General features: G+C 37.8%; 1 protein-coding gene across 2 annotated transcripts in view; it reads right to left on the bottom strand.

The window, feature by feature from the left end:
• LOC126336577 (uncharacterized) overlaps positions 1-12,368 on the bottom strand; it is a 147,180-nt gene that overhangs the window by 22,839 nt on the left and 111,973 nt on the right. For both annotated transcript variants that reach the window (XM_050000433.1, XM_050000434.1), the window contains exons 15-16: positions 6,837-6,945; positions 3,400-3,498 (exon numbers count right to left, since the gene is read on the bottom strand). In XM_050000433.1, the coding sequence (XP_049856390.1) occupies positions 3,400-3,498; positions 6,837-6,945 (208 nt within the window). The remainder of the gene's footprint in view (positions 1-3,399; positions 3,499-6,836; positions 6,946-12,368) is intronic.

Here is a 12,368-nt window from a genome sequence, read left to right as displayed (position 1 = left end):
CTCCCGCATTTGCTGTACGCAGTCCTCCTCAACCCAACAAGCCACCTTCCTTGATGCTGATGTCCACCTCAAAGATGGCTAAATCATTACCTCTGTCCATTACCCCCACTTCAGCAGCTGACACACACTCCATAAGAAGAGACCCTTCCATGCACTCTAACCACCCATGGCTATCGCATCCATCCTCCTCCAAATATACCAAGAGTCCCAATGAGGCCTTTGAAGTCCGAAATTACCCTCTCAACTTTGTACAGTAACAGATCTCCCAAGTCTTGTCCCTCCAGTCCCCTACCACCTCCCACATTCCCACCATCTGGCCACAAAAGAGCACTCCTCTTAGGACTCAGTACCACCCAGGACTAGAGCAACAGAATCACATTCTCCGCCAGGCTTTTGACTTTTCGACTACTCTCATTATGCTCTGAAATGAGGAATATCCTACCCACTACCCTTCCCACATCTCTCACAGTGGTATTCCACCTCCACTGAACCTACGTAATATCACTGTCCATACCCACTCCACCCCAACTCCCAGCCCCTTGCCTTATGGTTTATATCCCTGTAATAGACCTAGATGCAAGACCTGTCCCATAAGTCATCCCACTGCCACCTACTCCAGTCTGATCACAAGTGTCATCAACCCCATCAAAGACAGGGCCACCTGTGAAACCTGTTGTGTGATCTACAAACTGAGCTGCATTCTACCTGGGCATGATAACCAACAAGCTGTCGGTCCGCATGAATGTCCACCAACAAACTGTGGCCAAGAGACAGCTGGACCACCCAGTTGCTGAACATGCTGCCCAAAACAATGTGCTTGATTTCAATGACTGCTTCACAGCCTTTGCCATCTAGATCTTCCCTACAAACACCAGCTTTCCTGGATTATGCAGGTCGGAACTTTCCCTGCAATACATCTAGCTTGCATTCCCGTAACCCCACCCCCGGCCTCAGCCTCTGATAGTCCCTGTCCTTTGCCCATCTGTCCCCTTCTCTGCTCCCACTCCAGTACTATCCAGCCTTCTACTCCATCAATGCATCCACTAGTCTCTCTCTTTTTCCCTGCTCCTCTACTTCTTCTTCCCCCCCCATCCCCCCCCCCCCCCAAAAAAAAAAAAAAAATTCCCGACTGCTTCAGCAGTCCTACCTTGCCCCACCATGTCCCTGTATTCTCCCACAATCATCACTACACGCTCCCCCACCTCCTCTACCATGCTATCCCTCCCCCTCCCCAAAACCAGCCTCCTCCTTACCCCTATCACCCAGACGGTTTTCATCAGGCGTAGTTGTTCGCAATCCAGTCATGAGTGTGTGGGTTATGCTCGTCTGAGTCTGTGTGTGTGTGTGTTTTTTCTATGTTAGAAGAAGGCCTTCTGCCAAAAGCTCACATGTATAGCAGTCTTTTGTTTGTGCCTGTCTGAGAGTCAACATGTTCTTTATGTAGTGAGTAGCAATCTATCATTTTCTTAATATTGTCATTATTTCATCATGGACTTTACTTTGTTTGATTATATTTCTGTTGTGTTTGATATTGATTGTGATAATTTTAATAACTAATCAGCCTTGTGAAAAATATTACTAATTCTTTCTTTTGTGGATTTACGTTATGAGCCATTCTGGAACAAGTATCTTTATTTTTTCACTTCTGGCTTCTTTATTCAGTTTGCTTTTGCCAAATACTGAAGGAACTTTGTGTGTTCCTAATCTCTGACGTTCTTCTCATACGATTTCATGAGATGGCTGGTTCACCACAATCTACTTTTGGAAATCAATTCCTTTCACTACAAGAGCATGGCATGTAATTTACTTTGTTCAGTATGCGAAAGATTATTTCTGTATCTCATGAAATGAACATGACTCCTGATCCATTAAAAATAACAATAGGACAAAATCAAACTTGTATTGTTACTTTATGTGGTCAGATAAATGTAATTTGGAATCTGGCCACAACTTGTAGGCACAGGAATAAATTTGTGTAACATCACTTTCAATCTATACCTCTCATTCTAGATTTATCATCAATTCAAAATTTTTGCATCAACTGTAATCAGTATAAAAGAATTTTAGAATGATAGACCTCAATATGTTTGAAGGTAAATAACAAAGTCTTTTACACGCTGTTAATGAACATAATGCTGAACCATAACATACATGTACTCATCCCACCATGTGATTACTTGTTGTTGTTGTTGTGGTCTTTGGTCCTGAGACTGGTTTGACACAGATCTCCATGCTACCCTATCCTGTGCAAGCTTCTTCATCTCCCAGTACTTACTGCAACCTACATACTTCTGAATTTGCTTAGTGTATTCATCTCTTGGTCTCCCTCTACGATTTTTACCCTCCACGCTGCCCTCCAATGCTAAATTTGTGATCCCTTGATGCCTTAAAACATGTCCTACTAACCAGTCCCTTCTTCTTGACAAGTTGTGCCACAAACTTCTCCCCAATTCTATTCAATACCTCCTCATTAGTTATGTGATCTACCCATCTAATCTTCAGCACTCTTCTGTAGCACAACATTTCGAAAGCTTCTATTCTCTTCTTGTCCAAACTGTTTACTGTCCACGTTTCACTTCCATACGTGGCTACACTCCAAACAAATACTTTCAGAAACTACTTCCTGACACTTAAATCTATACTCGATGTTAACAAATTTACCTTCTTCAGAAAAGATTTCCTTGCCATTGCCAGTCTACATTTTATATCTTCTCTACTTCGACCATCATCAGTTATTTTGCTCCACGAATAGCAAAACTCCTTTACTACTTTAAGTGTCTCATTTCCTAATCTAATTCCCTCAGCATCACCTGATTTAATTCGACTACATTCCATTATCCTCGTTTTGCTTTTGTCGATGTTCATCTTATATCCTCCTTTCAAGACACTGTCCATTACTTATATCTCCCCTTTTCACTATTTATTAACAATATTATGAATATAATATTTTCATAATATTTTTACATTCCATCCTGGATTTTTCATTGTTTGACTTTTCAACACTTGGTTACTGTGATGTCCCTACAGGGGCTTCCACGCTGCTCACTCAAGAACAGAAATGTGACGACTACCTGCTCAATTTGGAACAATCAAACCTTTCCTATTAATGTGTTAAAAGTATACTTTCCTGTTACAACACTAGTGAGATTTCTCTCTTGCTACACAAAGGACAATGGGCATACAAGCCAATGTCAGTGTCTTCTTTTTTTTCTACTTCTACTATGGAATCAATGAAATTAGTTAATAACTTCAGCAATTATATACCTGCAGAGGAAGATGCTTTGAAATCAATAAAATAAATTTGATTATTGTGAATGGCGATGAAGTGAGATCCCTTATTAATGATTAAATTAATAGAGTGACATTCATGTGGTATAAAAACTGAGCAAAGAAAATTACCTCTTCTGTGTCAGAACCAGCAACTTCCTCATAATTGATTTTCTTTCCTCGAGTTCTTCGCGACAGAACTTCATCTTCATCAAGACCTCCAAACTTAATCTGCAAGTGTAAGTATTTGCATTAGCTTCTATAATTAAAGAATGACATATGGCACCTTGAATTCAAGGTACATTGCAGATTACAGAACTAATATTTCCCATAAGTTAATTTGGGAATCAATGGTGGTTTTAAAAATTACTGAATAAATTGTACTGATAAAGATTTCAACATATATAAATGAATTCTCAGAGTAAGTAGATCTTTCACACAGTTGTCTAAAGGAAAATAACATTTCCAAATGATTGTATGTACATTTCAGAAATTTGCCACAAGTATACAGGCACGACAATACGCATAAAAATGAAACAATTATGACAGTACTTAATTACAATTATAAATCACTAGAATGTGCCACATTCGTTGATTACCTTGGGGTTATGTTATGAAGGTACACAATGTGAAATGAACATAAGGAAAATTAAAGAAAAGTATTGTGCATCTGCAAAGCACAATGAAAGTAAGACTACTGTGTTGTACATTCTTGAGCACTGTTTGAACATTATTGTCTGATTTAAACTAGTGCTCACTTGACAGGTAGCATGCTGCATAGCTCCCGCCACCAATACACTGCTGGGAGCCAGGCGCTGTCGGCTTCCACTAAGTTGCCACTTCCAATGCACTGCCCTACCTAAAGCATTGTGCCAGCCAGTCCTCAGCAAGCCGTTGTAGTGAGAGATCTGGATGACTTTCAGCTTCACATGACTTACAATGTGTGATGAAAGTAATCAAAAGAAAGACAGACAGAGGCTGTACGCTCCTAGGAAACTTTCAAAAAGTGCTGGACATGGCATGATTATATGCAGTCAGTGGCATGGGTTCATGTGTTCTATGAGAGAGTATTTTGAGAGAGAGAGAGAGAGAGAGAGAGAGAGAGAGAGAGATGCACGAGCATCTCTACTTCCTTTGGATACAGTGGTGGAGCAAACTGCAGCTGCCCTCCAAATAAGTGAATGACCAATGGTAAGAATCTGGAGACAAATTTGCAACAGAAGAATCAGGCGAGTCATCTAAATTGGAGGCAACTGGGAAGAGGAGGCGCCTCAAGAATAGGGTCATAAAACTTGAATCTTTTCAGGAAGAAGCTATTCGCCATCAGATATATGCATATCATTCAAGGAAGGAGTGCGTAACACTCAAGAAGCTATATGCTAATCTTGTAGCAGCAGACCTATTTCAGGGTAGTAAATCATCCATGTTACCAGTTGTGCAAAAGTTAGGATTCCGCTATAAATCTGTTTCTGGATGCAAGTTATTAATGGAATGCCATGATGCTGCTTTCTTAGAGGATTAGTGGGGACAAAGTTTGAAAGCAAGCTGCACAGGTGATACCATCAGTGGTAGTATAGCAGCACGTATCGAGAGAGGAAAAAGAATAACTGTAGCACATGCCAGAAATTCAAAAGGATTCATTTCTAATCATCTGCTGTTATTCCCTTCAAACGCGATCTTCGACTGTCACAAAGGATGAACCACAATAATTCTGCGAAATGGTTTGAAGATGACATTGTTTGCTGGTTAGAGAAATATAACAGCAAATTGACAAGGGCAGAATTACTAGAACATGTGTCACAATGCAAGCCAAAGAAACTAGTTTACATTGTGGATAAAACAGAAATAAATAAATAAAATTTTACAGGCTTAAAATGCTCAGATTCTCTCCCAACCATTGCCACTTTAATGCAACAGAACTGATTTGGGCTCAGGTTAAGCATCATATGACAGAACAAAATAAAAAACAATTACACTGACCAAAGTGGAACAGCTTCTGCAGGAGGTACTTGAGAAAGTGGCACCAGAAGACTGTAGAAGGTAGTGGGACATGTGAAAGAAGTTATACAGAAAAGTAGGGAACAATGAAGGTGTGTTGCAACAGTGCATCGAAGACTTGATAATACTTGTCACTAAGAGAACCAACACCGATAGTTCCACTGACATTGACTCTGATTTAAATGGTGTCTTCTCATTGTCTAATTAGTATGTAGTGTATAGTGAACTTTAATGAATGTCTTACTTCCATTAAATCTTACATCTGTGACTTTATTTTGATGAATTTCTCTTTTTAGTTGTGAGACTAATGACTACTGTTCAGCCACCTCCCATCATCTCCTTATGCGTTATACTGCAGTTTAAATACATTTCATTTTGTGTAGACACAGAGACATTATTTCAGTGGGTACTAGTTTGTGGGACATGCAATGATAAGGAGGAAACTTTTCTGGATATGAAAATGTCTCCTGTTTAAATAACCAACATAACACCTGTCCTAATTAAAATCAAGAAAAGATTTCCGACATGCTTAGAGATACCACAGAGAGCAGTGCTATATGTAAATTATAGATTTTTTAAATTATTTTTGTAGGAGATATAGACTTTAAACTTCATACCTAATTGGAGTTTAAGATGACACAGCTACATAAAAACACCATTTGTAGATGCATATATATAGGAAACGTAATGTAGTGCAAACATTTTGAAAAATTCATCATTATCATATTTTAGTAAAAAGCAAAAAATAAAAAATACTGCAGTGATAGTACCAGTTTTTAAGATATCATGCAATAAGTTTGAAGCTGTTTACAAACAGAAAAAATAAATCTGTTTCAAACAAATTAACATAACTCTTTCCCTAATTAAAATTAAGAACTGATTTTTGACATGCTGTAGAGGTCTATATCATATGTTAATTTAAGATTTTTTACTTGGTTTTTGTGAATGATTGAGGCTTTAACACGATTTTCTATTGCAGCAGAGAGTGATGTGCTGTAGTGGCTGTCTGCATATTAGTACTAGATGCAACAACGTTGCACCTCTGGAGCTTAATTGTAATGTGACAACTAGCTCAAATAAGGCTATAGGGATCATCACCAGTGAATCTGAACAATGCAACTGAATGAATTCAGAAGTGTGCTGCTCAGATTGTAGTCTGGATTTAGTCCCTACAACATGAATATTAAAAGTGCTAAGGAAGTTCAATGACATCACTTGAAGAAAGAAAATGTCACAAAGCAGGCCTAGTATTTCAAACACACTGTAAAACAACACCTCCGAGCATATATTATGTAAGGACCGTAAAGTAAACATATAGCAGTATTACAATAAAGTAGTATTATAACAGATAGGATAAGCAGAATGAAGTTCAACTGACATATCACAACATTAAAAACTGTGCCACATGTGGAGATTACCAGCAGAATTAAATAATGTTACTTACTTCTCTGCAAAGACATTATTGCAATATGCTGTAAATATACATGCCATTTTGGAATTGTAAAAAAAAAAAAAAAAAAAAAAAAAAAAAATTAAAAAAATTTTTGAAATAGAAATGAAGCTGATCATACCCTAGGCTTCTTGGGCTTCTTTTTTCTATAACTTTCCAAATCTGAATCCTCAAATACCCTCCTTTTCTTTTTCTTTGTACGGGACTTAGATGATGAACTACCACTTTTCCTGAAATAAAAACAACCATATTTGTAGTTTGATTCTGAAACAACAATCACAAACACAAACAAACATGTCAATTAGATTGATACTGAGTGGACAACAACAGTTCAGCAGCAACTAGGAGCACTTGCGAGATTTAAGTCACTGATGTGCCAAGATCACTATTCACATAATACATAAATGACAAAACCCACCTGCAATAAGGAACAATTCTATAAAACAAAACAATGAAGGAAGACGCTTAACAACATTTATTACATCACGTGAAAGAATTAGGTAGACATAAAAACAATACTTCGATGTTCTCACAGCTTCTAAAGACGTGTTATGTGAATAAGTCCTAGGACTTTCCAAAAACACCTATGCTTCAGAGAAATCAAATTTTATATACCAGAATATTTCCTTTTTAAAATGAGTACGCTATGGCAATGTTGAGGATGTAATGAAAGTACACCATTAAGAGACTACATCTTTCCACTTTGGCACCCATAAGAACTGCAAAATGGTTCAAATGGCTCTAAGCACTATGGGACTTAACATCTGAGGATATCAGTTCCTTAGATTTAGAACTACTTAAACCTAACTAACCTAAGGACATCACACATATCCGGGCCTGAGGCAGGATTCGAACCTGCAACCGTAACAGGCATGTGGTTCCGGACTGAAGTGCCTAGAATAAGAACTGCAATGGTTTACAAATAACGGATAAGAATGATCTCAATATTTCCTTTATTTGTTTATCAACTCCATTTCAGAGTGATACATGACAAGGCAAGAATTTTGTTTAACTGCGCATTACCACTATATTATGAGTAAATGATAATTATCACACTATGAGACATAATAGAAGCAAGACACTTGATCAGCAATTAGACTTGTTTAAAAAGAACTATTCTTCATCTAAAGGGGAAAATATGTAACAAGCATGACTAGAGTATGTGGTGTCTCAAAGGTATGCTGCAACTTCAATGCATTACAGTACCCAAACTAATTAAGATATTCACATCATGTTTGGCTTACGTGCCAGAGAAATTAACAAAGTTGTTCCAGACTGTCATGAGCAAAGCATGATGATAACAGTTCAAGAAAAGGCTCAGTTTATGAAATGTTTAATTCAGATCAAACTGGACATGTAAGTATCAAAGAACTTCCTAGCGCAGTGTAGGAAACAACCACCCTTGTGGATGTCTATATGTCGGTGGTACTGGAATTTTATGCAGCCAGAAAGTTTTGATGTGAGGCATTATACTGGCTGACCTGGAACAAATGACAACCTCACACAAAGGATATAGTTGCTTTGCAAACATTCACTGCAGAAATTGCAGGAACTACAAATCGCAAGGGTGGACATACACTGAGTCCTTCAGAAATGTGTGCAACAGTTCCAATCAGTATGAATACAGATGCATCCATACTGATTGCAACTGTTCACAGACTGAAATCAGATGGCACACCACAATGTATGTAATTTGCTGTGGATGTTCTTCACCGCTTGGAGGAGGATGGAAATTTTCTAAACAACTTAACACTTTCTGACAAAACAACATTCCACATGTATGGTAAGATAAATAAAGATAATGTTGACATCTGGGGCACAACCAATTCACATACTGTGACAGAATAGGTACATGTCAGCCTGAAAGTGAACGTGTGCTGATGTTCGATCGCATTGCAGGACCAATTTCCCTCCACCCAGAAAAAATCATTTAATGTAAGTTAATTCTTACATAGAAGAAAACAGCAAACCAGCCACTATTAATATTGCTATTTATTTAGGTAAATAGTGCCGTTACTGGTTTCGAACTGGCAAGTTCATCATCAGATGGATGATCACATGATTTTCAAGATACGCTTTACATTATCGTCTGTTTTCGATTTTTGTTATTCAACTGTGGAGAAGTATTTTTGGTGTGTTGTTGTCGTCGAAAATTCCACGTGATTTCGTTGCGAAGTTGCAGCATTGTATTTTCCAAATATTCCTAAATATATTCAGCACTTATGTAATTTGTACATCAGCATATTGTGCAAAGCACCACACACACACACACACACACACACACACACACACACACACCAAAAAGAATTTGCCACATGTGAAGTTATCACAAAGGTTGCAGATTTACAAATCATTGTGTTTGTAAATCTGCAATCTTTTTGTGAAACACGGGAGGAAATAGGATTAAATTCTATCAACTTACTATCATACAATGTATTTCAATAGGTTTTCAATAAATGGTCTCATAGATGTACGGATACAGTATACATACATTTATGCTATTTTTAAGTAAAGCTAACATTTAAGAGCAAAAAAGGTTGTCCCTGCAAATCCATTACGTGATTCTGGTCCCAAGTCACTATTCTATTTGTTTATGAGAAACTGTAGTGAATTACCAAGTGGCTTGCAAATGAGAAATTTGTTCACTGTTCACACCTAAGAATACAGGGGGAAAAACGTCAACAGCTTCACAACAAGATGGTGACATTCACATGAAACGAGAAAGACAATTAATCCAGAATTAAATGTCTAACAAACAAAAAGCATATTAAACTGACAGCAGCTGTTATCACAAGAATAAATTACAGCATAAAGACCCATTGTGGAGATAGTACCAACAGACGTCATTAGATCACAGGATGAGTGATATTTCAAGAACTGGCTCAATCATGATTGTGATCTTTTATTTACATACTAATTGATGTTGTTAACATGACCTGTACCCTAGAAGATACTGCCGTCCTTAATTCACCATTGCTCAAGCATAGCACTACGGATTAGTTGGAGGTGAAACTGACACCAGCTTGGCTGAGAAGTGAGAACTACAGTGAGTGTGGCGAGGGAGGGTGTAGAACAGGCAGTAAATTTTGCTGTGCAGCCAACCATAAGAATCTACACTGTGTATTTTGGCTTTTTATGAACATTCATCACTTTTGAACTGCAGTTCGCTTGAATTAACTTGTACTCGGATTCAAACTGGCTTTAAAATTAGACAAATACTCAACAATAGCAAACAACAGCACACATTTCTGCAGGAGATGGTAAAACTCTTAGAGTGGAGCTAGTGGCGTAATTGGTGTTTCATGCAGCAATGTTGTCGACACCCATTGTGAGGTATGGCACAAACTATAGGGGGTGTGTCAGCTGCTGGTTCTACATAGCCATTGACAGAGTGGTGGGCAGAGAGATGTTTGGAAGCAAGAGACATTGTAACATTCTCACTTCAGAACAAAACCGAAATCCACTATTTATTTGGGGTGGGGGTGGGGGTAGGGGGGTGGGGATGGGGGGACAGCTGTGTTCTCAGGTCCCACTGAAAACATAACCTCAGAAATTGCAACATATTCAGAAGAAAGAGCCAAATATTTGTGGTAATGAAGATATAAGCTTCACAGCTGTCCTTTTAGGATGATGATTTAAAATAATGATACCATAAACGACAGGCTAACTAAACATAAAAGGCTGTAAAGATAAAAATTAATGTGAACAATTTCTTTTTGTTTATTTCTCCTCATATTAATAAAATATTGACAGTTAGTAAATGACAAAGTTTAGAATATTTGTAACATAAACATTTTTGGCAATACCTTTGCTCAATAACATTTTGTGACTTTTATTAGTCAGACTATTTTTTCCCAAGAAGCCTCTTTAAAAAAAAGGGAAAGGGGGGGGGGGGTATCATCTTATATTCAGAGTCATCTTATGCTTGGGTAGATACAGTACGTAGATGCGCTCTACATTAGCTGTTACTCTGAATGCAGGAAAAATAATAAAAAAATAAACAAATCTAAACATGTTTAACTTTAATACACCAACCAAAACTCATCTAATACAGCTGTTTCACTAAACATCAAACAAAAATGAGGAAAGGAGATAATTCACTTCCACATATTGATGTGTGGTGCACACATACATATTAACAGCATACAACATTTCACTAACTTTTTGAGGAAGCCACCAATCAACTGCTCGCTAGCATCTTTTGTGCAAGTTGCTGCTTGCGGGATCATTCAAAATTGCTGTGAAATGATTAATGCTGTTAACTATGACTCTGTATCATGTATCAATCAGCTACAAGTTAATGGTTGCCTCTCTTCATTTATGGTTTTTGTTTCCAATCTGTAGTTCAACTGTTTTATATGGGCACACTGCCAAATATTCTGCTGTTTCATCTAGCAAAACACCACAGACAAGAACATTCATGCTCCCAGTTCTTAATGGATCAGTTCAGTTTAAGTACTGATCAGAAGCAACTTGCATATATTGGCTCTTACTTAAGAGTTAACTGCTCATCCGTGAAGTAAAATTTTTTGGTTACATATACATGGGGCAAGTGCACATGCAAAAACAGCTTTAGTTTAAACTGAGATCATTTCAAAAAAAGAAGGAAGTAAAATTGAGATTTAACACCCTGTTAACGACAAGACCACTGAATAGTCTTTTTTTCACAATATTTTAAAATCTTTGCTACACTAACTGAATTGTCACCTAAAATAAGATGGAATTTCTACAGGTAACTGAACATCTATCCGCCTGTTACAGGTTATTAAAAATGAAGCATCAGCTTATACAAAGGTGGCAGAGGAAATCAGGGTGGTCACATTAAAGGAATTGCCCAGGTATCTGAATCAGGTCTCACAAGCATTCTATCAATATTGTGTTTGTCCAATTGTTCTTAGTGTTATAGGGATAATAAATCTTTTGAAAACAGAAATTCTCAGGGGGCAGGTATTTTCGATGTTTTGGACTTGCAGATGGATGACATCGGTATCTTACCACAGTAGTTTGGCTGACAACCATTCAGCCATTTTCATGTGAGTTTACACTGAAGATTGCTGGTGAAAACCTGTGTGTCCATGCCACTACACCAATTTTTGGTATAAAACCAGCGACGTGCACCAGCAATATCCAGTGTAACCTCTTCTGAAGATGGCTGAATGGTTGCCAACTGAAATATTGTGGGAGACGTTGATGTCACCTTGCTGCAAGTCCTGAAATTTCCCATTGTGCTGGGAGAACTTCCAGAATCACACATCAACATTTGTTGAGAGAAACTGAAATTTTTGTGGTGCATTGAAAGAGGCCCATACTTGCCAAACACTATTATTCATTTTTCTGCTTTTATACTGCACGCATGGTTCAACAATGATAGGTCACCTTTCAGGGTGTACATGTGCACAAGGAAAAAAGTTCTTTGATTTTTCCCAGATTTCCCGGTTAAAAATAAACTTTCTTCTTATGAAAATATAATTTTTTCGTATTAAGTGACAGTATACTTTTCCTCGTAACTGTATGGTTGTGGTTTTATACAATGGTGTAGAATTGCCTGGCACTGAAATTGAGATTGTGATGCACTTTTGTAAGCCAGTCATAGCTCATGTCAAGTGATCCCACCAGCCAATGACAGCGGATATTTCGAGCATAGGACACATGA

This window comes from Schistocerca gregaria, chromosome 2 (genome assembly GCF_023897955.1).
Source record: "Schistocerca gregaria isolate iqSchGreg1 chromosome 2, iqSchGreg1.2, whole genome shotgun sequence".
In the NCBI taxonomy this organism is placed as follows: domain Eukaryota; kingdom Metazoa; phylum Arthropoda; class Insecta; order Orthoptera; family Acrididae; genus Schistocerca; species Schistocerca gregaria.
Note: the sequence above shows the minus strand (reverse complement) of the source record. Positions and strands in the feature narration are given on the sequence as shown.